Source organism: Notamacropus eugenii, chromosome 5 (assembly GCF_028372415.1).
Source record: "Notamacropus eugenii isolate mMacEug1 chromosome 5, mMacEug1.pri_v2, whole genome shotgun sequence".
NCBI classification, from domain to species: Eukaryota; Metazoa; Chordata; class Mammalia; order Diprotodontia; family Macropodidae; genus Notamacropus; species Notamacropus eugenii.
The window spans coordinates 231,096,968-231,124,942 of NC_092876.1; the positions used below are offsets into that span (position 1 = coordinate 231,096,968).

A 27,975-nucleotide genomic window follows, 5' to 3' on the forward strand; every position below is an offset into this window, starting at 1 on the left:
CCCAAGTCCCTTAATGGGGCACCAGATTAATTGATTGTTTTTTAAATCAAGTTCAACGAAGTTAGAAACTTTTTAAATATAATGATGAAGTAAGTATAAGAAGGATGCAATAAGGAAAATTATTAAGCAAGGTTGAAGGCATGTATTAACCAGCTCTCTAGTCTTTACTTAAATATTAATTCCTACTCTGTGGGTATTATCTACTGTGAAAACTATTTTTAATTAAGGTACCTATATTAACACTTATTCACCTGTATAGATCACGTAGAAGTGGTTCCCATCTTAGTAGCTCGTGTAGAAAATTAATTTCTGTGGAGTGAGAAAGAAGCATACAAATCCCTGCTAGTTCAATGTTACAAGAACTTTAACTAGCCCATGACAGTACTTCAGTTTAATTATTTTCCCTTCTGTCTTTTCTAGACACTAACCCTTCTTCATTCCATTTAAAAAATTTCCTTTCTATCTTAAGTATTAGGACTCAAGAAGAGAGGCAGTATGGTATAACAGAAGGAATGATGATAGACTTGGAACCCCGGAAATTGAGTGTTTAAATCCTACCTCCAATACTTAGCAGAATGGCCTTAGACAAATCACCGAATCTTTCTGAATCTGTTTCTTTACCTGTACAATGGGGAAAATAATAGAACAGGGGCTCTTAACTTCTTTGCGTCATGGACTTCTCTGGTAGTGTAGGGAAGCTTGTGTATACCATCTCAGTGCCTGAAATAAAATACATAAGATTATAAAAGAAGCCAAATACAGTTGCCACAACATTTTATAGGCCTCAAATTTTAAAATCCTACTATAGGATCTGTTTCATAGAGTTTTTGAGGATCAAATGAGATAATTTATTATAAAATGCTTCATAAATTTTAAAATTGGTGTGTCATTCAGACATATTTTAGGGGTTTGTTTTGCCTGTATTTGTGAACCTGAGAATAGAGATAATGTCTAGATCATCACAGATAGATTAAGAAGTTTTCCAAATACTCAGGAGTAGGAATGTGTATTGTTTCCAGGACAGTCTCACTCCATAGAAAGTGCAAAACAGCATAATGGTGCTGTAAGTGCCAAAGACAGCCATTCTAACTCCCCCCAGTTCCAGGAATCTCTTCTTCCCCTCAGAGGTCTATATGATCTTCCAACTAAAGCAGCAGCCTCTAGTTTGGACTCCACTGAAGAAAGGAAACTGATTTGTATTTGCTAAAGAGGCAGTCTGTTAGTTTCTCGATCGCTAAAATTCTAGTGAGCCCTTTCTTTGATCCTTATTGTTCCCTAAAAGTCGTCAGGGAAATGAATGAACAGGGACAAGATGAGCTCTCCAGATAAACATGGCGGAGATGGAGCTGGGACAAACCTGAGAGATTGAGCACAGTATAGAAGCAAACATTGGATTGAGTCAGAAAAACCGTTTGCAGCCATGACTCCCCCATTTACTCCTGTGACTATGGGTACATCATTGGTCTTCTGTGATCCTTAGTTTTCTAATCTCTGAAATGAGGATAATACTAATACTGCCTTTCTCATAGCTTTGTTTTGGGAAAAAAAAAACCCTTCATAAACTGTACAGCTAGCACTACATTGTGCTGGGTGAAATGTAGCCACTCCACTAAAATGAGCTCTCTTGGAAAAGGATATACACCGAAAAATAAACCCCAATTAAATGTCACACTGAGTTTTTAGGGGAGCTATGTGGGACTGGCTTTTTAACTAATAAGTTTACGTAAAGGTACCATCTAAGCCAATGGCTTTATTTTACACATTGGAAAAATTAAACCTAGAAAAATAAAAACGTTTCACCATTATAATGCCAAACAGTGATTTAGTAACAGAACTAGGACTAGAACCTGGGTCCTCTGTTCTTCCTATCATGCCATGACTTAGACACTACCCCAGTTACATACATATGCATGGTATTTTACATATATCAGGTGACTACAGGAGGTTGTTGTATCCTCATTTAAAAGATAAGAAAATAGTCTTGAGAGAGGTTAAATAACCCTTCATTGTCATATATTTTAAAAAAGTTTTAGAAATAGCATTAGAACTCTGGTCTCTCTTGACTCCAAGTTAAGTGCTGCACCATGTCTCCCCTCCCATTTTGAAAATGGGTGCTGGTTTGACTGGGTGCTTTGCCAGCAACTTGTGTTTACTTATGTTCCTCTTCCCTTGAATTCAGTTGATTTTAGCAAAAAATATGAAATACCCTGTCCTTTTCCTTCTGCTTATCCAAATCAGACTTTCCCATCAAGAGTCATCCAGAAAGCTTTTCCAGATCCTCAGGAAATTATTGTCTTCATCTTCTAAATTCCTTTAGCACTTATAGTTTGTACCATACAATTAAACAGTTACATATTGTCTTGTACTATTCAGTGTTGTTTCATATGTCTTCGTCTTATCTTCCCACCTGGACAATAAGCTCCTGAAAGTTACAACCCAAACATAGCTACCTTAGTAGGGTAGTACCTTCACCTATATAGCCTTCATTGCTGAGCATATAATAGGTGATTTCATTGAGCCAAATATTCTAATTTAGAGACAGCTCATTCATGATTAAGAGTTAGATTTTAGCTCTGTTGTCAATTTAAGTTCTGCTAGAAATAAAAGGTCTTATTTGTTGCTTTACATCACTTCAGTTGTCCTTCAGATACCTCAAAATACTGCAAAACTCACAGATATTGATCCTGAATGGTGTTGTGGTTTTTAGATTTTTTTTTTTTGCTGATGTCTGCTAACTTACAATAATATACAGTAAAATTCCTTTACATTGCTTCCATAGTTCCTTCAGGTCCCACTTATTTTCTTTTTGAATGTCTTATTAGTGCTAGTTTTTCTTCTTTTTTCTCTCCTTTACAGTTTTAGAGGATGGCACCTAAACTGAATCCCATATATTAAATAACATCCAGAAGTACTCTTTGAGTCCTTAGTTTTCCAGACTCATAAAGATGTTGATCCTGAATAGCATTTTGTTGAGGTTTTTTGCTTAGTCTCTACTACCTTACAGTAACATACTTTACAGTAAAATTAGTTATATTTATTGACCTTCCATAATAATAGTGTATGTTAATTGTTTCTATAAATTTATTTATAGTTCAAATTACATTTATATTCATTTTCATGAGGAACTTAGTATTTTTAAAGATTTCTACAGGGACTTTGTAGGGAAAAAAAGAGACCACCGCCTTTTTTTTTTCCTAGTTTCTTAAAGTAGGTCATATGTAATCATGGGAAAAAGTATAATTTGTTGAACCAACTTGAAATCCCCTCCCAAAAAATATAATTTTTATTTTGCCGAATTTAGGTACTAATTTATGATTCTAGTTTCATGAACATGAAGCATGTTTTTTTTCCTAGATATCTTGTATTTTGGTCATGTAGATCTTATAATGCTTCATTTGCATATTTTAATCATTCTGTGCCCTTTTTTCAGATTTCCAGCTCAGTATATGTACATAAATCACATTTTCTAAAAATGTTCTTGATGGTTACTTTTTTCTTAGTCCTCCAAAATGCCTTGAAGTATTACTATATAGTGTCTTTAAAATGTAATCTAGGTTTTCAGTGAGAAATACTCATATTTACTTAGTCTTTGACAGAAGATTTTTGTTGTTATTTTTTTGTTTTTTTTTAGGAACTCCTACAGCAATAGTAATTTAACCCCTGTGGGACATTGGCAGCTTTAGAAAATAGCATATACTATTAGCAACATCTTTCATCATACTTTTTTCAGATTCTTATTGTATCTCATTTGATCACCTAGGAAATAAGCAGGGTGAGTGAGTTTATAAAGCAGAAGATTTGAGTCAGAGAACTTAATAATGGTACATGTCAATACATAATAGTAGATAGATTGATTGACACTTGTCCAAAGTTGTGGTTGCTTAAGTGAAGCATTAAAACTAGAGCTGTGTCAATACTCTTTTAGATATGTATGACTTTTTTTCAGCTTTTTCAACAAACCACTTACTGCTATCTTCTAAATAACAGTGTTTAAGCTTAGGTATTAGTCGACATCATTACTGTAATTAGATGTAACCCTGGCCTATGACTCAGGATTTAGGTTCTTCCCTGATTTGATTGCTAATTTGTTGCGTGATATAGAATAAATTAACTTTTCGTTTCTAGTAAGATTTTTCTAACAACTTATTACTACCTACAGGAATATATAAAGATAATTAGATTAAATGACCTTTTTGTGAATTTTAGTATCTGTGAATTTTTACTTATATCTCAATATAAAAATGTTTAACCAGAACATTTCATCATATTTGATTAAAGCCAAAAAGGAAGAAAAGAAAAGACATAAGTCATCATCTTCATCCAGTGATTCAGATAGTTCAAGTGATTCTCAATCCTCTGATTCTTCTTCTGATTCTGAAAGTGCTTCTGAAGAAAAATCCAAAAAACGAAAAAAGAAACACCGGAAGTCTCGAAAACATAAGAAGGAGAAGAAGAAGAAAAAGAAAAGCAAGAAAAGGTTAGTCTTTTGCTACTTAGTCAGCAGCAAGTAGTTCACATTCCCTTCAGAAATTCATTGAAATATAGGATTGATAACTTGATGACATGTTTCCCTTTTACTTTAAAATATACATGTTTGTGTTTCCATCTAAGGAAAAATATTTAATTTTCATAGTAATTTCTCTGCGTGCACAAAATTATAATTTTGACATTTCTGAGATGTTTAAAGAATTAAATTTTGAGACATTGATTTCCATTTTCTACAAATCATGTAAATCCATATCTTCTTAAAATGGCACTTAAAGAAAAGGTCTCAGATTCACAGAAAATTAGTACTGGAGGGAAACTTAGAGATGATTTCAAATTAAGGAACTGAAGCTCACCACATATAGCAAGTCCTGAACTCAGAATTATCTTTTTCACTCTTTGTCCCAAGCTCTTTCTAATACAACATGATTCTTTCTTCTCTTATGTGGTTTCTAGGTTCTTGGTTTTATAGAGTTTTACCCTTAGTGGATCCTAATACACTTGGGGAATTGGAAGAGATTTATAAGAAGTTATTAAGTGTTACTCCTGTTAATTTCTTCAGCAATGTTGTTTATTCCCTTTTTTTATTATTATTTTTTTCTATTAGCAAGCATTTTCTTATTTTTCCTGCCTTCCTCTTGATTGGGGTAGGGACACACTTGTAATGAATATGTATAATCAAGCAAAAATTCTCTAGCATTCATATCCAGAAAATGTGTGTCTCATTTTGCATCTTGAGTCTGTTGCCATTCTGTCAGGAAATTTTGTATTCTTTGTTTCATCTCTGATAGTAATGGGAATAATGACTATGCTTGTGGTTTCATTTGTATAGAGAGATCCCAGATAATAAAAATCCCTGTACTAAGTATTCAAGTCAGCACCTTCACTGCAAACTCTCCTTTTAGTTGCCTAGAGCTCTGAGTCTTTTAAGTAACTTGTCCAGCATCACACAGCCAGTATTTGTCTAAGATCTTCTTGGTTTCAAGGGTGATTTTCTTTGTTACTCCAAGTACTTAACTCTGAGGAATAGTCTTCCTTCTTAGTTTCTCTCTCTCCATTGTCCCTACCGAAATTTGGCCTAAAATATTTGCAACACTTCTAAAATGTGAGAAAGAGAACTTATTTCTGGATCTTTGCCTTTTCTCTCAAAAGATCCTGCTAGTTTAATGCTGGTGAAAGTATCCTCCACATTTATAAATTTAATTAGAAATTAACCTCTGAAATTGAAAATGTGTTGAACTTTAAAACAATCATTTTAGTACTTGAAAAATGGAGTGCAAAGGAATTGATGTCAAAGTGAGAAAATCTTATTTAAAAGAACAGTGTGTAGGGTATTTTATTTTATGGAGGAGGGATAATTTCTCATATTATGTTATAATTTTAGGATTTTTGTTAATTATGATGCCACATTGCAATGGCAGTAACAACAACTTGGGCAATGCTGTTTAGTACATCGAGCTTTTGTGTGTGTATGTATGTGTATGTGTTTCCATTTTTTAATTAAGTTCCTCCACTGAGAGTGAAGATGAAAGCCCTGAAGCACAACCACAGTCTACTGTCCGTCCAGAAGAGATTCCTCCTATTCCTGAAAACAGGTTCCTAATGAGAAAAAGTCCTCCTAAAGTAGATGAAAAAGAGAGAAAGAATAGAGAAAGGGAGAAAGAAAGAGAGTGGTAAGTAGATCTTTAAGGCATATGATATCCTCATTTTATTGTGGAAATCAGAGTATTAGAGGAAAGTATCCTGGTTTTCAGCCAGATTTTTGAGAAAAAGATTGCTAGCAAGAAACTCTGACGTTATTTGTTACATGTTATTATTATTACTACTTATTATAAAACTTCTTAAAAGCATTGACTTCTATTATTGTGCTTAGAGATAACAAGGTTTTAGGTAAGTCTTAATTTACCTTTCATAAGATTGAATCTGATTTTTTTTTATATATGAACAAAGCTGTTGTTAAATATTCTTTAAGAAATAACTTGACCACATTGTAAGTTTGTCATGTGTGTTAATTTTTAAAAACTTATTTGGGCATGTAAAGATAATACATTGATTACAAATCTTTTTTTAATGAATATTTCCTAAGCACCTCTACTAGACCATATTTTTAAATTCAGTGAATATCTGTTGAGTACTTAACATACACAAAAGGCACTATGCTAAATGTTGAATTAATACCATATGACTCAGATGATCCCATCCTTTAAGTTGCTTATAATTGTATCACTAGACTTCAGAATATGGAAAGTGTCATAAGGATGATAGAAACTAAGAGGTCTGAAGGTTTAGATGAAGAGGACATTAGGAAAGGCTTCATATTGTTTTACCTTGAATGATAGATAGGATTTCTGAAGGCAGAGGAACAAGAGTTGGGCATTGCAAGTAGAATGATGTGGCATGGGAAGGAACAGGATATGTAAGGCAGCATTGAATAATCTAGTTTCACTGGCTAACGTGGGAGAGAAATTTCTACAATGTCTCAGTCATATTTTGGAAGGCCTTGAATGTGAAGGCTAAGAAGCCTAAGTTTGATTCATTAGGCAATGGGAAGCTCTCGACCTTTTAGGAAAATGAAATTATCAAAGCTCTTTTTGAAGAAAAGGTTGATTGGGGGTAGTGGAAATACAAGATCAGCTGTAGGAAGACCAGTTATATGGAACTTAGAAATAAGAATCTAAGTTAGGGTGATGAAAGTACTGCATAAGCTACTTTTTTTCCTTATCTATGGAAAAAATATTTGGACATCATGATCTCTGAAGTTCCAGTCCTAAAATTATAAATTGTATGACTTGATGCAACTGATTTGAATTTGAGAAAAAGAAATTTCAAAAATGTTTTGACCAGCTTAAAACCAGTTTTAACTGGTAAAGAGAATAGGGGAATTGATCGAGGGGGGTGTTCTGTTTTGGATATGTTAAATTTGAGATGTTTATAGGATGTCTAAGAGAAAATACAGAAATGAGACCTGGAGACCAGAACTAGAGGTAGAGATTTGTGAGGTATGTGCATTGAGATGAGAATTGAAACCAAAGGAATAGATGAGTTCTGTGAGAAAGTATAGAAGGAAAAGAAGGCTCAGAACAGATCTTACAGGAGAATTCCTCCTTATGTGGACTTTGAGGAAGAGGAGCTTGTGAAACAGAAAAGAGACCGTGGAAAATCAGGATGCTATCGTTAGCTTAGCATGTTAGTGCATTTCAATATAGTAATTGCATTGGGTTTTTCTGTTTTTTATTTTGTTTGGTTTTTTTAAGCTTTTAAAAATAATTTTTAAAGGATATTAAATTTTGAGTTGCGAAGGACCTCTGATCATGTGATCTGGGCTCTTCATTTTACAAATAAGAAAACAGATTCTTAGAAATTATGTGATTTGCTTAAGGTCACCCAGGTGTCACATAATAGAGCATTTATTTAATATTCAGGTTGTTTGACTCCACATCCAACCTTCTTTCCATCGTACCATGCTGCTTCCTTTAGGGAGTGCCCAAATTGGCCATTTGTCAGAGATGCAGAAGGAATTCGTGCACCCCTCAATAGTTTCGTTCGGATGAGCTCCAAAGTGTCTTTCAATCCTGGTAGTTTAGAATTCTATGACTTGACATATTTGATTGGTCAGCAATATAACTCAAGATAGATGTTAAACTATATCTGCTGAATAATAAATAGTATACTGTTGGTACTTTAAACTAATAATTCTTATTCCCTCAGTAGTTAATAAAAATGAAGTTGTTAGGAAGTGGTTATTTTAAGTGTTGAAGGTTTATAGGAGCAAAATAAACTACGTTTTTATAGATCAAGGAAGCTATACTTCAGTTGAATTTACTTTTTGTAAAATAGTGCTTTTCAACTTTCTTTTTACTTATAGTAATCCGTCTAACTCCCAGTCCTCTTCATATCAAAGGCGACTTCTAGTCACCAGATCTGGAAGGAAAATTAAAGGAAGAGGACCAAGGGTAAGTGTTTCTTCTCAAAGGAATCTTCTTGGAATTTTATTCCTTCCTTAATTTTTAATTATGTAGTAAGATTCTCTTTATATTGTGTATTAAATTTGTGTTAATAGGTGTATTTTATGTGACTTGCTGAGTTGAAATGATATCTTTTTTAAAAGAATGTTTTTTTGGTAGATTGTGTTGTGTCATAGAACAAAAATGAAAACTGATGAAACATACATGTGAATTACATGCTTAATTGCTTAGTTACTTAAAATTTGAGAGCGGTTCTTTCCTAGGTTGTATGGAGGTTGCAGCTCTTCTAAGAGGCCCTTTAGCTATGTAATATTATGTATAGCCCACACTTCAGGCTCTAATATCCCAAAGTCATACACACTATATTTTTGTCTAAAGTTACCCTAGGATTCCAGTACGTACCTAGAACTCTGGAACCATTTTAGTTTATCTTTGACGTATAGAATAGAGGAGTGGAAACTAAGGCATCAGCTGTCGGATGTCTTGTTTCAAGCATACTCAAAGCAAGGTTTTTTGAACCTGTTTTAGGTACCTATATTTTGTGGGGAATATTCTAAAATTCTCTTGAGGGTAATAGTATGTGAAAAGTATTAACTTGAAAATGAGAATCCTTTTGACTGCCATTTTTAGTGTATTTGAAAATTTTTCACTTTCTTTTCTCAAGCGCTATCGAACACCTTCCAGATCCAGATCACGGGATCGTTTCAGGCGTAGCGAGACTCCTCCACATTGGAGACAAGAGATGCAGAGAGCTCAAAGAATGAGGGTGTCAAGTGGTGAAAGGTGGATCAAAGGGGATAAGTAAGATATAAAATTTCATCTATACCATATTATAAAAAAATCTTTCTTTTGTAAACAGTAATGTTAATTGTGCCTACAGTTTTTTATATACCTTAAAATGGTAAAATTGGTTCTTGCTACAGTTGTTTGATCTTATTAGCTGACTCTGAAATTATTCTTACTGATAATGCATTTCCTAAAGCCCTTAATTTTTTTCTTTTGTAGGAGTGAATTAAATGAAAATAAAAAAGAAAATCAAAAAAGTCCAGCAAGAGGAAAAGAAAGGAAATTATCTGAACACAGACATGTATCAGAAAGTCCAAATAGAAAAGGTGAAAAGGAAAAGAAAACAAAAGACCACAAATCCAATAGTAAAGATAGGGACACAAGGAGAAATTCAGAGAAAGATGACAAATATAATAAAAGCAAAGCAAAGAAAAGGGCCAAGTCTAAAAGCAGGAGTAAAAGCAAAGAGAAATCAAAAAGTAAAGAAAGAGATTCAAAGCATAACAGGCATGAAGAAAAGAGAATAAGATCAAGAAGCAAAGAAAGAGATCATGTAAAAGAAAAAGAGAAACATTCTGATTCTCGAGGCAAAGAACGAGAAAAGAGCAGGAGTAAAGAGAGGTCTAAGCGAGCAGGGTCAAAAAATAATGAACACGACCATAGCAGAAGTAAAGACAAGGATAAAAGGGCCAAGTCAAAGAGTAGAGAACGGGAGGTGACCAAAGGAAAACACAGCTCCAATGGCCGGACACGGGAGCGAAGCAGAAGCAGGGACAAAGGAAGAAGAGCCAGATCTAGAAGCAAAGACCGAGACCGTAGTAGGAGCAAGGAGTACTATAGGAACAGAGAGAGGGAATCCCGAAGAAGAGCAAGATCAAGGAGCAAAGAAAGGAAAGGAACACCAGAAAAATCTAGAAGCAAAGATAGGAGGAGGAGAAGAGAGTCGAGGAGTTCAGGGAGAGAGGAAAGTCAAAGCAGAAATAAAGAAAAAAGTAAAAACCAAGAAACAAAGAGTTCACACAAAAAAGAGAATGCTGAGAGTGAAAAAAGGCACTCAAGAAACCATGATAACAGTAGCCGAGACAGCAGTAAAGAGAAAAAAACCGACAGAGATCAGAGTCCTAACTCGAGAAAACGTAATAGTAAAGACAGAGAATTAAAGTCCTCTACATACAGAAATAAGGAAGAAGAGAAGACCAGATGCTCATTAGAAAAAGAAATCAACCAAAAATCAAAGAGTCAAGAAAGAGACCATACACGTGGTAAAGATAAAAAATCTGATCATGAGTCCAGCCCTGGAACAGATGAAGACAAAAGTGGATGAATGAGGGGCTTTGAACTTTGTATTTCCATTTTTCTCTTTAGGTTTTAGAGACTTGCTGAAGAACATCCTTTTTTGTTGTTTTCCTCTTCCTTTTTGTTTTTGGGGTTGGTTTGTTTTTTTTTTTTTTTAATGCGGACTTCATTAAGTTTGATCTTTTGATATTCTACAACCTGAATAATTTGTACTGCTAAAGTTTTAATAAACTTGAAATGAGAAAACCACTTTTGTGTAATATTGTGTGCTGTTTAATTCTTCCGTTTCTCTATCTGTGTTGTAGCTGTCAGCCAACAGCTACCATGGCTAATATACATCTTGATCTGTTAGATCAACCTGTTAGAAACAAATACAATTGTTAATTGCAATAGTAATTTTTATAAAAGTTTGCACTTCTCATGTTCTAGATATTTTTAAAAGCCATTAAATTGAAAGGAAGTCATACTGATATTTCTGATTACATTTTAGGGAGAACATTATTGATGTTCATCATAGAAGCTTACAAGAGGATTTTTTTTATTCTAAGAAAACATGCTTATCCTATGATTTCCTGAAAAATTATTTTTAAATTTTGATCTTGTAACTTGTACTTTAAATACATAGAAAAATGTATATTTACCTATTGTGTTTTACTTTGCACCTATTTCTTTGTATTTCGAGCGGTGTGTATAGTTCATTGCTTACAAATTTTTCTGTATTTTTCTTTCACTTGTCCTATAGAAATGTCAAGTTGGTTTCAGTTTTATTCTTTAGGAAGATTGTGCTTATCTGATCAGTTGACATAAGTAGAGATATTCTTGGCCTGTTGTTGCACAGCATCAAACAGAATCAATACATAGGAAATAGATTTTAAGTATTTTTTGTAAGATTGTCCCTTTTTCAGAAGTAATCAGAATCAGCATTAGTAATATTGGTTTTCCATTCATATTTATGAGCATACACATTTACATACGTAAGCCCTTATACATTAGTTTGGCCTGAAAATCCCTAGCCTTGTTATATTAAGTTTTGAAATTTATCTTAATTAGCATAGATCAGAGTTATTACTCTACATGCTTTAAAATGTACTAATTCTTTATCTAAAATCTTCTTGGAAATTTAAGTATCAAATGGTAGGAATTTGTTCTGAATAATTTTCTTATAGCAACACTGATATATTTTATTAGCACTAAATTTTTCAAAATGACTTTAAACTGTTTATCTGATTATAACTTTAGCTTAGCATTTACAAAATGTCCCACAGTTAATAAAATCACAAAACCAGATAGCAGCATTCTGATATGACCAAAAGTCATTTTTGAAGTGAAATTTTATTTGAAAATACCTTCTCTTATGGTACATGACTTTCCCCCTTGTTCTTTTAAAAAAAAAAAAAACACAGGATGACCAGACAAACACAAAAATGATTTCATTGTGGGAGTTGGGGAGGCTAGAACATGTAGGACCTCAGTTCCTAAGAGCAACTGGAGACTTTTGTAATTAGGATAGTATCAGTTATATTCATAATACAACTTCTTAGTAAATCAAATAACTATTGAATAATGCTTTTTATGCTTAGTAAAACAGTGTTTAATATACAACACTTACTGTTATCACTTTAATAAAGGGATAATGCTTTTTGCATTGTGTTGTCATTTAATGATATAGAATCAGTGGGTCACCATGTCCTTGCTGTCCCTTAGAAAGAAGATTCACAGTAGATTTTACTGGGGTGGTTCATTCTGAAAGAACTTTGGACCTAATCCCACATCAGTGATAGTTTTAGGTATTATTTGACATAAATTTAAAGAATTAATTTAAATAATGTTTGTTGTAAAATGCTTGTTTTAAAATTGTTGGATGAAAAGTGGTACTTAAAGAGGGACCTAATGTTATATTAGTGTGATCAAAAGATAGCCAATTTCAAATTTTAAAAAATACACTTTAGCATTGCTTAAAATTGGGCTTTTCTTGTAAGGATTATAGCAAATAGTCTCCATATCTCATTTAGTGTTTTTAAATGCATTTCGCTGCAACATTAAAAAAAAATTGTAGAAGTTTTGGTGTTGAGCTTTACAGGATTTCAAAAAGTATTTTATAAACTAAGTCTGTTGCATGTTCTTATATTGTTGTGTTAGCAATTTTATAAGAACAAAAAAATAATATGGGGGAAACTGGGGACTTTTTTGGCTGCCGTAGTATTATGATTAAGGTATGTTATTTCTTCAGCAGTGAAGGAATAAGGGAGAAAAGACAGTTTAATTTTGCTTTCAGAATTTTAATGTCAACAATCAGATGAAAAACTTTATGAATCTGTATGTGTTTTTGAGTCACAAAGGGGAATAATATTTTCTGTTACTGAAATCATGAATTTTATCCCTTGTGTTTTGAATGTTATGTGTTGTAATGTGTATTTTTTTATATCTATTAGTTATGACATTGAACATACTCAGTTGTGGTTTGCTGTAAGAAAATCTAGCGCAGTTTTTGCTGTTAAATTTACTTCACAATATTTGTTGTCCAAAATTAAAATTCACTTGGAAGTATATTTGATTTGATGTCCTTTTAAAAGAATAGTGTTTTTTTTTCTAGTTGAGTTACATTGTTTTGTTCCCTTTGGTTGCTTGGTTAGAGTGAATCTCTTAATACACATAATTTTGGAGGTTTTGTGATATGAATCCTTCAAACTGGAATTACTGGCCACAGAAATTGGTGGTAGTGAGTTATTAACTTATGATGTAATATCAGTTCTGTAGGGAGAAACTATTTTTGAAAAGTGTATTCTTTGAATTGTATAGTTGTCTATAAGCACCTAATTGAAGTGCTTAAGGAAATTATACAAAATTGATGTGATCAATCTGAATTTGCACATACTGACTTTGCAGTTACCCTTTTTTCCAGGAATAAACAGAATTTTTAACCACAAGGTTTTCTTTTGTATTGTTTGATAGCAATTTAATCTGGAGTAACTCAGTCATTAACTGACATTGTAAACATATATACATACATATATATGTTCATATATGTGTATGTGCGAGGAGATGGGAAAGAAATGGTACAGAACATCTTCATGCTTTAAAAATTACATTGATTATTAGAGCTCTAATATTGTCTCAATTATTAAAATGCTTTCTTTTTAGATAGTCCCTCTATTCATTGCAGACAATAGTTTTATTGTACCTAGTGACCTTTTTAAGCCCCTTCTTAAAGAAAATTGTTATGGTTGCCTTCGCTAACAGTTATCCTCTTACTACTGATTTTTAAAAGATATTCTAATTGCTAGAATCAAACACAAATAATGTGTTTTCCTTGTTATGCCCCTTCTTCACTTGGCTTACCCATTACAGTTTAGTTGGGTTGCAAATTCTTCAAGGGTTTTGCACTCTATTTGTTGTGAAGTATATTTTTCTTACAAATAATTGTGTTTTAAAAGAAGAAAAATCTTTCAGTAATGTTAAGAGTAAGAGTAGTTAACTGGATTTTTTGAGCAAATACTGTTTCCAAGCACTGTCTCCTCCCATTTGTATATATAGCTTTTTGGGCAAATGAAAGGGAAATTGGGTATGTAAGTTGGGTATTATCACTTTATGTGGGCGCACTGCTTATTGAAGGAAAAGCATAAAAGATGTTAATGCACTTCATTTTACTTAACTCGGAAGTCACTGTGATATATATTTTTTTAAACTAGAAACAAACTCAAATGTAAAGTTAGTTCAGAAGCACGGCATCATTTATTCTAGCAACTGTTAAATTGTTTTCTGCAAACAGCATTTTGCAAATTTAACCTTCAAAATCTCCATGTATTATAACTTTTATAGTTTAAACATTGTGTTAAATAAATAATGTAATAAAGTAGTAGTTTGAAAAAAAATTTTTTGTCTGAAATTGGGACGGTGCAGAGGCCGGTTTGAGAACGTGCTTTGTGTACACTTGTTTTGGAGGCATTTTAGAAGCTAGTGTAAATGCCCAATTACTCTGCATTATATTACAATGTGTGTATCAGCCTCTGAGCAAGCTGCGGAAGTTAGAGGGGACTGGCTAATTTGCATTATTGTATATTGGAAGGTTGACTTTTTTAAAACCAGTTCAGATTTTGCGACATGCAGAATGTGTCTGCAAATCTTGCATCCGTGCTTGACAATTTTATTCTTACCTTTGTAGATCTGTATAAATGTTGCTGATTTGTATGTAATATCTACTGGTAGCTATTTATAGAAAAACTCCAATTTATTTGAGAAGAATATGTGTTTTTAAAAAAATGATTTGGGAGTTAGCTAGTCACATTTTTGACAGATATGGAAGGCAAGAGAATAATGTTCTGATCTTTTAAGTGGATTTGTACATGTAACAGAGAATGCATTAACTGGTTAATTTTATTAGTCATAAAATTTTGGGTTATTTTTTTTTAAATATGGCTATTACAAACCAGGAGAAAATGTAAAATGGGAGCACTTAATATGGACTATGTAACTTGTGTATTAAAATATTTTCAGAAATATTTATTGCTTTTCATACTTTCACTGACTTCTGGTTTTGTTCCCCACTTTTTGTTTCCTGACCTTTTAGCAGTCACAATTTAAAAGGTGCTCATCTTCTACTTCTTCTCACCCAAAACTTTCCTCTTATCCACTTTTACAATTCTACAAAGCTTTAATATTTCCCACAACTTTTTTTTAATTAAGGGTTTATGTATTCAGAGTAGCAAATTAGAGTGTATCATTATGATTCCAAGTTTTCCACACAGTTCTGATCATCAATTAGGTAGGCTTCTTCAGGTAATAAGCACATAAGTGCACATCTAAAGGAAACTACTAGAGTTGGAGAAGAGATTTAACCCCTGAACTCAGCTCCAACAGCCCTTCTAAATCTTACTTTCTTCCTAAAGTAGAAATAATAATAACTTCAATTCTTAAAGGATTTCTATGAAAACAAAACAAGATGGAATATATAAAATGTTTTGTAACCTTTAAAATGCTATATAACTCAGTTATTTTTATTTCTAATTAGTCATCTCTATTGAAATTTAAACCAATATGTACCAATTAAATGAAACATCTGAAAAGTTAATCATACCCTTTGGAGGAGGAGGGCAAAGTAATCAGGGTTAAGTGACTTGCCCAGGGTCACACAGCTAGTGTCAAATGTCTGAGGCCAGATTTGAACTCGAGTCCTCCTGACTCCAGGGCTGGTACTTTTTCCTCCTCTCCTAAATTAAATATATTTATAATTTAGCCATAAGACAAATTTGTCATAGTTTCCTATATAATGTTGCACACGACTTCAAAAAGAACTGTAAATTGTTCAAAGGAAAATCAAATGTGATTCATTAAGAATAATTCAAATAATTACCAAATTAACTTATTGGACCAGAAAACCATTAGTTTTCATTACTTTAGGATTTCCTCTTTAAGATGGTGATGAAAGTTTCTTCAGCATTTTCCCAACTACAGTAGAGGGGATGTATTTCTCAATACATTTTCACTTTTAAAAACTTCCAACACCTTTAATTTTGAAGTGCTCAATCTCACTTTTAACTATTCCCTGTTCTTCATTGCATGTTTTGTTTTTAAACTAGAATTTGTTAGTACGATAGAATGCTATTTTAAGAGAGGTCAAGAACCATTTCCTTCTACATCCATGTTTTTAATACTAATAACCATGGGTTTGTAGTCGATAGGTACAGTTTCTTGAAAGTAAACAACATACAGAATTTTATGTAAATAATTTTACAAGGAAAAATCATTCATTTCATATTCCAGGCCAGAAGTCAAAGATTAGAATGATGTGTATTTGCAAAAAGTGATACTAGTAATTTGCTCTCTTCTAGCATGGCATGATGGCTAAAAGCATAGGATTGGATTTAATTCTTCGTCATATGTTGTGTTTAAAGGCAAGATATATAACACTCTGGCACCTCAATTTTCTATAAAATTGAGATAAAATAATCCATGTATTGCATACTTCAAAGTACTTTGTAAATGCAAGTTACCAGATAATATAGATATTCAAAGAGTGCAGTCTGGTGCAATTGACACTTAAATGAAAAGGGCACTGGCTCCAGAGGATCTGGGTTCAAATCCCTGTTTGACTTTGGGCAAGTCATTTAATCACTGTAGGCCTTCATTTTGTCAAGTATAAAATCAGGTGAGGTTGACGATGATAGCCGAGGTACCTTCAGCCCCAAATCTATGATCCTATTTAAAAAGGAGGATATGCCAAGAGTGGATCTGTGATCATGTGAAGTCATAGTATCCAAGATCGTCCACCAGTATGAAATGGGTTATCAAAATTTAGATGGAAATATTTTCCATTACATTTCTGACTTACCCATTGTACTACAGTGTTAACTATTGTCATTAGTATGCAGTTATTTCACTTGTAATATTCTGTCCATTCCTACAGGAATGTTACTTCAGTTGTACAATCTAAGTTAATTAAGATAATAAAATTTTTATTGCTGGAATGTACATATTGCACCAAATGTAAGATCCTTCGACTCACCATCAAAATTTTTCCTTTAAAGCAAATACTTAATCTGTATTTTGTCATTTAATAGCTGCGGGAAGGTCTTTTTGGTCTCTGAACATGATAAAGTGTGAATATCTTATTTAAACTGTAGGAGGGTATGGGATTCTTTGGTCTTAGCATTTAGTTATCAAGTCTTACTGAACTCATCCACTCTGATCGAGAGGTGTCAGTTGTCAATAGGTTATCTCAGATAAAAACATAACAGCCTTTTAGAGTTCAATTTTTAAAATTGATTATTTGGTATATATGGATGTACACGTTTTTGATAAATATTGTTTCAGGGTTTTGGTAAAACCTGACTGAGTTCACAGTATAGAATTTCTCTTCAGTATAACTTTCTGTATTTCTAGGTTAGTTCTTTGCAATTAATAGAGACAAATTTGACTTTTGAAAAGATCTAATAGTTTCTCACCCACTCATATTTGTGATGAAATTCTTTCAGAACTGATGGTTTGTGCTTGAAAAATTGAAAGTTATTTCCTATTCACTTACTAGGGTATGATCATGATAAGATGTGATTTGAGTGTTTTTAAAAGTGTCACATGGTTTGAGCGTATGAAGACAACCAAATGATATTTTAGATATTTCCTCACAGAAGTGTCTTTTTCAAAAAAAGTAAATATGTATCTTCCTAGAGAATATTTTAGCACTCTGGACCCAAAAATCTGTTTTTTCTCACTAGGTTCATATCTTTTACAATTAGCTCTCATCATTTCTTTACGTAAAGAAAAGTTTGAGCCTTAAAATCTATGTCCTTCCTTTGAACTATCAATACCCATACACTGTCCTGCACAACAAGGTAGCCAGCCTTAAAACTTGACTGCATCAAATAAAGTTCTTGTGCTCTGGTAAGAAGTGACTTTGGTAATAATTGCATGAACCAAGGTGCTTCAGAAGATAGTTCACTTCTGTTGGAGAAGAGTGACTCATGTCATGAAAATGGTGGTACTTTTCTTTTGTTGTGCCTAACTATATAGGGTACTAGAAAAATGGTAGCACCAACAGATGGGCATTCCCAAATTGTCATAACATCAGGAGCTGAGCCCTAGAGACTGAGAAGGGAATGGTATTGATGATTAATCAGACCACTGAGGATTTTAGAGCGAATAGGGACAGAAGGCTGAACATACCTTTGGCCACATACCTCTTCCCTGCCTCTCATCTTCAAAGTAGAGGGATGGTTAAGTCACTATATTGAGACCTTAACTGTAGACCTTAGTCCCTTTTCTGACTTCCTAGTCTTAGTTCTTTAAAATGGAAACTAGTGTAATTAAGCCATATTTTTTTAAAATCCTTGTGCTGTTCTTAGTAATTAAACAACTTAGATTTGTTGCATTTTTTTTTATGTTGAGAAGGGAATAAATTGCTTATCACTAACTCCAGAGTAAAACTGTAAAGGATAATTTATTATATGGATGATAGTGGCCTAGAAAAGCGTCTCCCAAGAAGAATACCTTGTAAGATAATTTTGTGACCTTCCAGTCACTTTTTCCTCAGTACAATCGGAGGATTGAACTCCCTAAGTTTTCCAGCACTGATGTGTTTTATGAATCACTAAAGATTTAGAAAAATATAGAAATTTAATCTTGCTACTGAGGTTCTAAGGGACCTCAGATTATTATGCCTTACCTGTACCAGAATGGGGATCCTCTGCAACATCTCAGTAAGTCAAGAGGGCAGTCCACTTTGGGAAAGTTCTAATTGTTGGGAAGTTTTTCTGTCCAACAAAAATTTGCTTCTACAACTTCTACCCATTGTTCTTTCATTATCTGGGGGCAAAGCAAAATTAATCCCTCTTTTATACAACAGTCCCTTTAAATATTTGAAGATGGGCCCTCCCTAGACCTTTGTCTCTTGTGGCTAAATATCCTCAGGTCCTTTAACCAACCTTCATATGGAGAAAGTTTGTGTTTTTTGTTTTTAGCCCCCTTCCAGCTGTTTGAATCTAGACATGTTCTGGCTAGCCTGTCTGACCTATTAAACTAACATCCACACTTATGACCATTGCAACTTCTAGGACTAACTTTCCAGACGTGAAAAAGACACAAAAGGTAGTTTCTGAGGCTATTAATCTGTAAGCACAAATACTCCAGCGACGACCGCACAAGGATAGAGTACAGTAAATTAAAACACTTTTATTCTAGACATGGCTTCTATCAATCTAGCATAATACTTCATTAGCTTTTTGAACAACTATTACATGGTCAGTTCATAATGAGCTCACATTGCTCTAAAATGCCCAGGACTTTAAAGCTGCATTCTGGTTGGAGACTGCTGGAACTAATTGTTCAGTTACATCATGAGCACTTAAACCTTGGGAATAGGCAAATGCTACAAATCTAGGCTACGTTCATTGTCTTCTGGATTATCTGGACATAAAGTGATAGGCAAAATGTTGATAATACAGGTTAAACTTAAAGTTACTCCTTTTTTTTTTCAGTGAGATAGTGGCTAAACTTTACCTGCATAGCTGTAATAGGGGTTTTTTTTTTTTTTAATTTTTTTATTTTTTTAATGTTTAACAATCACTGCCATACAATTGCGATTTTATCCCTCCCCACCCACCCCCCACTACCTCCCTCCCTCCCCACGACTGCATACAATTCTGTATAGATTCTACATATACTTTCCTATTGAGTATATTTTCACGTCATGCTATGTAGTCAGACTAAGATAAATGAAAGAATCCGTATAACAAATCAGAACATGATACACAGACAGATACACATACACAAACATGATCTGCTACATTATGTGAGTGACTTCCATATTTCTCTCTCTGAGTGTGGAAGGCATTTTGCCTTGAGGTCCACCATTGGGATTTTTTTTTTTTCAGGAGTTCTTGTGTTATTACAAAAATCTAAGTCTACCAGAAAAAACTCTCACACACTGTGGTTGTTGCTGTGCACAAAGTTCTCCTGGTTCTGCTCCTTTCACTCAGCATCAGGTCATATAAGTCCTTCCAGGCCTCTCTGAAGTCTTCTTGTTCATCATTTCTTATGGCACAATAGTACTCCATTACATTCATATACCATAATTTATTTAGCCATTCCCCAATTGATGGACATCCCCTTGACTTCCAGTTTTTGGCAACTACGTAGAGTGCTGCTATAAATATTTTTGTACATGTGGGACCCTTTCCTATTTTTATGATCTCTTGGGGATATAGTCCTAGTAGCGATATTGCTGGGTCAAAGGGTATGCACATTTTTGTAGCCCTTTGGGCATAGTTCCAAATTGCTCTCCAGAATGGTTGGATGCGCTCGCAGCTCCACCAACAATGAATTAGTGTTCCAATTCTCCCACATCCTCTCCAGCATTTATCATTTTCTTGTTCTGTCATGTTTGCCAATCTTATAGGTGTGATGTGGTACCTCAGAGTTGTTTTGATTTGCATCTCTCTAACCAATAGTGATTTAGAGCATTTTTTCATATGATTATAGATAGCTTTAATTTCTTCCTCTGAAAATTGCCTGTTCATATCCTTTGACCATTTATCAATTGGGAATAGGGTTTTTTTTTTGTCTATTATTTGTCCACTCTGTACTTATGTGGGTGATCTGAGCCAAGCCAAGTGCAAGTCATGTCATCATTTCTCTGATGGCATGGTCTTCAGCAGTGAAGGACGAACACAATTTTATGACCCAACTATTACCAACAGGTGATACATAGTAAACAATATACATTACCTCATTTGAGCCTTCTAACAAACCTACTAAAGATATTCTACATATCATACAAAAAGAGGAATTTGAATTCAAAAAAGGTTAAGTTCCTTGCACATGGTCACATAGTTATTAGGTATCAGAAATTGGTCTTGTTGACTAAGTTGACAGTCTGCTAGACCCAAGCTACCTGCGCAGCAAGAAGTGTTATGCCCAGAGGCAACCATGTATCATGGAAAGAACACTGGATTTTGGAGTTTACTCTGCCATTTGGTCTTTGAGTGACCTAGAACAAATCATTTATCCTCTCTAGGCTTCAGTTCCTCATGTATAAAATGAGAGGTAGGACTAAATGAACTCTTAAGATCCTTTTCTAGCCCTAAATCATCCTGTTAGAGACTTCCCTCCAGATTTTCATTGGTTGCTATTTTGGGGGTTCAGGCATTCAGTCAATTTCAAGTCAACCTAAACTGTCCTGTCCACAAAGAGATCATGAGACATATTGTGAAACATTTGGTTGGGGATTCAGGTCTGTTGAGTTCTGTTTGCCAGTGTAGTAAACAACCTTTAGGTTGATCTGGCACAATTTGTTCTTAGTAACTTCTGTGAATTTAGTGATTTTCTTCCTTTTTATGTGCTAATAAGCCATCCCTTTAGTGGCACTGTTTCATTATTTAAGTGCAGTAGATAGAAGATCTCATTGATATCTGATTCAAACTTTATCCTTTGTGACCATTTTCTATATCCTAAAAAGAATAATGTGCCAGAGCCATCTATCCAATTATATACTATCATCTGGATGGTAGGCATTTTTTCATCTATTTCATTTTCCTGGTACAGTTAATCTGAACTCTAGAATTATGAATCATGTTTAGGAGAATCTGCATTATACTTAGCTTAACACACTCAACACAGCATCATCTGCAAACAAGTATCTGGATGCCTTTGCCATCCATAGAATCCTGTTGTGATTGTTTTGGATATCCTCTACGATAGAGGCAAACACCCTTGGCACATGTACCACTTCTTCTTTTGTACTTTGCTTGATGTTGATCATGATAGGGTCATCTAATAGTTTCTTTGTTGCATTTTTCAAAGAACTCTTGTATGATTTTGACACGTGCATGGAGATACCTAATAAAGGAGAGCACCTTCTTGCTCTACTAAATCCTTTTGTTCATATCAACAAGAATATTCCTTGAATTTTTGGATCATTTGTGTGACCAAAAAGATTGTTGTAGTAAATTATCAAAGCCCACTTATTGTCACATATGTAAACTTTCCCCAAAAATAAATTTTATAGAGATGGGGAAGTAGTCGTATGGGTTGGCAGTTACATATTATCTTAATGTAACATGTTTCTGAGTGTTTGACATCTTGAGATAGGAGAATCATTCCTCAACTGCTTCACAATTGTATTCTCTCCTCTGTGAATTGTTGGTACGCTTTTTCTAGTTTAATTATTCTTCCTGTCTTTAGAACTATCTCCACTTCCTCATACACCACATAAAGCCTTTTGATGATGAACCACATGTGATGGCTGCACTGTCACAGCTTGTTAGAGTTGGGAGAGGAGGTGGTCATTGAGGTCTTTTACCATTTTAAAATGATTTCCGGAAATAACCTGTACTTACCCCTCAGAATTGAACCCTTCCTTGTAGCAAAGAAGAACAGGTAAGCAAAGGCACCTGCTAACATGACTACATCTGGTAGTGTCTCCAACATTTTGCCCTACTTCCCTGCTTCTACTGAGGAAAGGGAGGTATGTTTCATTGTCTGTTCTAGACCATTACTGGTTTTTCAATTGTTTTTAGTTCAGCTTTTTAGTTTTCATTTTCATTATTGTAGTCATTGTATATGTTGAACTTTTGGTTCTGCTTCCCTCTGCATTAATATATACAAATTTTATGTTTCTATTCCTCATCTTTGATATACTGTAGAATAATTGCATTCATATACCAGTTTATTCAACCATTTTTCAGTTATGGACGCTCACTGTTTTGGTAGCTACCACTAAAAAAGTACTTCTGTGAATATTTCAGTATGGTTTTTTTTTGTTTGTTTTATTTTGTCTTTGATCTTTGCCTTTATTTTTGTCTTTGATCTCCCCTGGGGTATAGACATAGAAGTGGAATTGATGGATCAAAAGATATGAATAGGTCACCTCTTCCATAGGCACAAGTTGATGTCTGGAACAGCTGGACCAATTCACAGTTTCATCAGTAGGGAATTACTAAACCTGTTTTCCCACAGCTTCTCCCAATAGTGTTATAAAAATCTTGAGAGGTTTTTTTTTTTGTCTTGTTTTCCTCTTCCAGATTCATTTCTAAATAATCAAAAAATGATATGGCTTTACTAGATCTCTTGCCAAGCTTTCTGTAAATGTGCTCTTCAGTTGCTTATTGATTGCATTTTTATGGGATGACTCGTTCATCTTCTGTGCTCCTCCAAACCAGTTTGTATTTTATATCAGTGTTACCCTTGTCTGCCTCAGCTTTCCTTTGGCAAGGAAATCGTGTTCATTCGTAAGTCAGTGTCTAAGCTCTTTGTCCTTTTATTGTCATGAACAGTTACTGTTGCTTAAACACCCTTAGAAAATAATGGTAGATTGTGTTCATTTCTGTTCTCTTACCAGTTCCCATTTTTCAGCACAAGGCTTGTTTAAATAAGTCAGGTTGGAATTATCTTAATTCACACTGCATCTTCTTGCTTTTATTATTATAGCTTTTAAATTGATAGTGATTTTTACCTTCAGTATTAAAACTGATATTTTATTGGTAGAAGAGATATTGAAGAAGAGGCATTAACACCTGCACCCTAAGGACCATAGGCCTTTCCATATGATTTGCAACTGCAACCTTTTGTGTGTTGTCTACACTATTAGAACATGAACTCCTTGAGAGCAAGGGACTGCTACTTTTTGTATCATGAGTGCTTTGCACCTAAGCACTTAAGGAATGTTTTATTCATTCATGGACATGTTAACAAATTGATAGTCTGACTATACAGATGACTGGTAAAGAAATGACTCATATCATTGACCAGTAATTTTCCATCAAGATATAATCAGCTTTGGATTTTATTTCATAATTTGGTACCTGCCACATTTAGAACCTCCTGACTCTTAACTTTGAAGAAAGTAGTCATGTTCTATAAGCATGGACCTTCTGTGGAGTCTACAAGTCTTTGTAAACCTCTTTAATTTCTTACTCCTGGGCCATATCTCCCAAAATAGTTTCTACCATCAACGGACAGGCATGTATGTGCCCTGACGCTGCACTATGTCAAATCAACAAGCATTTTTAAACATCTGCCATGTGCTGGGCACAGTGCTGAGCACAGGGGATGCAAAAATAGTTCTTGCTCTCAAGTTTAATGAGAGATACAGCATTCAAACAATTATGTACAGGATATATAAAAGACAGATGCAGAATCAATTGAATATAATGAAGGCATTTAAATTGAGAAAGACTAGGAATTAGGAAAGGCTTCCTGCAGAAGGTAAAACTAAAGCAAAGACTTGGAGGAAGCCAGAGAAGTTCTGAGGATGAAATGTAAAATGAAATTATTCTTGCTCTGAAGGAATTTACATTCTGTGGGAGACAAGGGAGGGAGAGATCGGAGACAATGTGCACTTATCATATACTTAGGTTTTTATGTGTATAAATACAGAATAGATATAAGGTCATACTGAGTGGAAATTATCAGCTGGGATTAAGAGAAGTCCTCATGTAGAAAGTGGCTCTTGAGCAGAGTTTTAAGGGAAGTGAGCTAAGAAGCAGAAATGAAGAGTAAGAGAATTCTAGGTATAGGGGTCAGCCACTGCAAAGGCAGAGAAACGACATAAGAGTATCTTGTGTGAGAAACAGCAAGAAGGCCAGTGAGACATACCATATAGTATGAGTAGGCAATAATATATAGACAGCTTTTACTATCAGTTTGATTATGAAAAGAAGAGGTGTAAAGGATAGGGATAGAAGGTAGGGTTTAATCCTTATTTTCACTGTTGCATTGAAATCACTAGGTATTAAGGCACGTTAATTTGATTTTGAGGTTTTCATTCTGTGTTTATAGAATTTCTCTGCTTCCAGATATTAGCAGCTAAGTTTCAGTTTTATCTTCATAATCGTCATTTTACATTATGCAATATAAAATTACTGCAATGGAAAATGACTAAGTATTACATGAAATACTGCCTCTTGTTGACTTGAGATGAATTAGGGTAAGAACAGCTCCTCTAAGGAGGAGGGCTTGTGAATCATTTGTAGTGGTTGCCAGATTCCCCCTACATGATTCAGTTCCTTCAGTGCTATGTCCATTCACCGATCGCTGGGCAAAGATCTCACATTTTAGAGTATTAAAAATTAGTGTTTCTGTAGTCTACATGTGCTAAGGATCTCCAGCCCCATTTCCTCCCACACCCCCGCTTCAATGTTTTGTCACTAATGTTGTAAAGTACAGTGAGGCAGATACTTCATGTATTATTATCCCTGATTTACAGGCAAGGAAACTGAGCCTCAGAGAAGTTGTGACTTTTTAAAGGTCACGCAGCTACCAAGGCTCAGAGGTGAGATTTAAACATCAATACCTAGCATTCTTCCACCACATCCTAATGCTTCTGCTGCCATGTTCTTGAGAGCCACATCATAGCAACAACATTAATAACTAGCATTTACATAACAGTTTAAGGTTTGCAAAGCACTTTAGTGATATTATCTCATTTGCTCTTCACAACAACCCTGGGGGATAGATGCTATTGTCCCTATTTTATAGATAATGAAACTTAGCCAGGGTCACACATCCATTAAGTACATGAGGCTGGATTCAAACTCAAAACTTGACTCTGAGGCCAGTGCTCCATCTACTGCATCATCTAGGCTATTTTTACCTTTATTGAGAAAGACTTGGAACTAGGAAAGGCTTCTTGCAGAAGGTAAGACCTTTCAAGCTCATGCTTGAATTTACCTCTATATATTCATGATAACACTGGTGACCTTAAATACGTTTGAATGTTTAATTCTGTCAACTGAGTCTTGCCCCTGACCTAGCATTCTGTGCTGTATTTGTGTTTGAGATATTTATGTAAAGCAGTTTCCTCTCTCCCCCCAATAAAAAAATTACCTTTTATATCTTTTATTCTGAAGTAGTTCATATGCACAGTAGTTCAGAAAAAGAATTATATGTGATACTTAAAATCTCTTTAAGTAAAGTTTTTTTCCTTTTTAAGTATATAATAAATTCAATATATACCTTTTTAAAACATTATTTTATTTTTCCCTAATTTCTTGTAAAGAGAACTTAACATTTTTTAAAATCTTGAGTTCCAAATTTTCTCCCTCTACTATCCCCTTATTGAGAAGGCAAGCAGTGTGGTACGTTATACATATGCAGTTATACGTATTTTGCATAAAAACATTTCCATATCAGTCATGCGAGAAAACAAAGTTTAAAAAGTATGTTGTAATCTGTATTCAGACTCCAGCAGTTCTTTCTAGGAGATGGATAGGATTTTTCATCATAAACCTTTCAGAATTGTCATGGATCATAGTATTGCTCAGAATAACGGGATCATTCACGGTTGATTATTGTACAGTGTTGCTGTTACTATGGAGAGGACAATGACAAACCTTTCAAAGCTGTCCTGCAAGTGTGTGATTCCATATGGCCTAAGTTCTCTTAGGTGCATTTTTAAAATGCTTTTATGGCCCCATTTTTATTTTTATTTTTGGCAGACCTCTCCACAGTTCCTCTCCAAATCCTTGCCTCACCAAAAAAAAAAGGGGGGGAGAGAAAAAAACTTTCTAATAAATTGAGTAATTATTAGAAATAAGTTCCCAAATTGAGCATGTCTGAAAGTATATATATTCTTCAAATTAAGTCCTTCATCTCTCTAAAGAGTTAAGTAACCTCTCTCGTCTTCAGTTCTCTAGAATTGTTGGTTATTGCATTTATCAGGCTTAATTGTTCCAAGTTGTTCATCTTTGTAATATTATACAAATTTTTTCTAGTTCTAGTTCTGTTGACTCAATATAAGTTCGTATGGATTTACTCAAGTGTCTCTGAAAAAAAATATTCCATTACATTAAAGTACATTTATTTATCCATTCCTCAGTCATAACACCCCTTAGTTTCTGGTGTTTTGCATAAAAAGCTGCTATATATATATATTTTTTTTTCACACAGGTCCTTTTCCTCCTATTTTTTAACTCTTTGAGGCATAGACCTAGTAATAGCAATATTACTGTGCTAATTGCACAGTTCAGTGACTTTTTTGGCTTTAATACTAAATTGGTTTCTAGAAAACAATGGACCAATTCACTGCACCCTCAATAGAACTTTAGTATGCCTGTTTGCCTACAGCCAATTACTGACTTTACTTTTTTGCAACCTTTGACAATGTAATGGACCCCTTTTGTTTTCAGTGTTAGCCTTCTTAAATTGATTCACAAATCTCCAGGCAGATATATTTTTTTACTGATCCTCATTAAATGCACTCCATTCCTAGTCAAAAACTTGATGCTGCTGTATCTTGGAGAGGCAGCACATTTTTAGTGGTAAAAGCACTTGATTTCATGTGGCTTCATGTCTCACCTTGAATTTACTCACATAAAAATGAGGGTAACAATGCTTGTACTAACTACAGCATAGGGTTATTGTGAGATTAAAGTATGCACATCAGTCTTTCTCTTCTGGAGTCCTTACCCTCAGTTGCCTAATGCCTCAAAATATCGTAGAATGCTTTCTGAGTTTTGGAAAGATAATTTTTCCCCAAATGAATCATCAAAATACCCAAATGGGGAAGAATTGTACCCCAGAAAGCAACCTAGAAGGTATTCTTTGGGGTTGTGAAGGCCTTAAGGCCCAAGTGGTTGTCAGATTTACCCAGTCTTTAGGTCTTTGTCATATGCAAGGACAGCAACATGCATCTGCACTGTCAAGGCAACAGAGTACTGCCTTGCCACCCTCTTTCAGGGAATTTGTCTGCCATAATCTCCCTTTGTTACCTGGAACCAGTAATGGCTGTCCTCCTGGTGGCATCATTTCATGGAACACAAGAAGCTACTGCTTCTTCCTGAAGTTCAGATCCACTATCAGTGGGAGAAGCCTCAAGCATTGTTAGTTCCATAGACTCTGTGCACCTGTCCATCTTTCTCTTCTTCAATGTATGACTGCATATTTGGGTTCCTTTCTGCCTCTTCAATATGTGTTTTCCTGTTGAATCACTCCTTCCATTTTCCCATGGAATATT

The 27,975-nt window shown here is 34.3% G+C and overlaps 1 protein-coding gene across 4 annotated transcripts in view; it reads left to right on the plus strand.

Annotated features, from left to right (window-relative positions):
* The window catches only part of PPIG (peptidylprolyl isomerase G), a 75,307-nt gene extending 64,526 nt beyond the window's left edge, over positions 1–10,781 (plus strand). For all 4 annotated transcript variants that reach the window (XM_072612247.1, XM_072612249.1, XM_072612250.1 and 1 more), the window contains 5 exons: positions 4,279–4,477; positions 5,991–6,158; positions 8,351–8,438; positions 9,115–9,251; positions 9,456–10,781. In XM_072612247.1, the coding sequence (XP_072468348.1) occupies positions 4,279–4,477; positions 5,991–6,158; positions 8,351–8,438; positions 9,115–9,251; positions 9,456–10,560 (1,697 nt within the window). In that variant the 3' untranslated portion in view covers positions 10,561–10,781. The remainder of the gene's footprint in view (positions 1–4,278; positions 4,478–5,990; positions 6,159–8,350; positions 8,439–9,114; positions 9,252–9,455) is intronic.
* Positions 10,782–27,975: the final 17,194 nt, after the last annotated feature.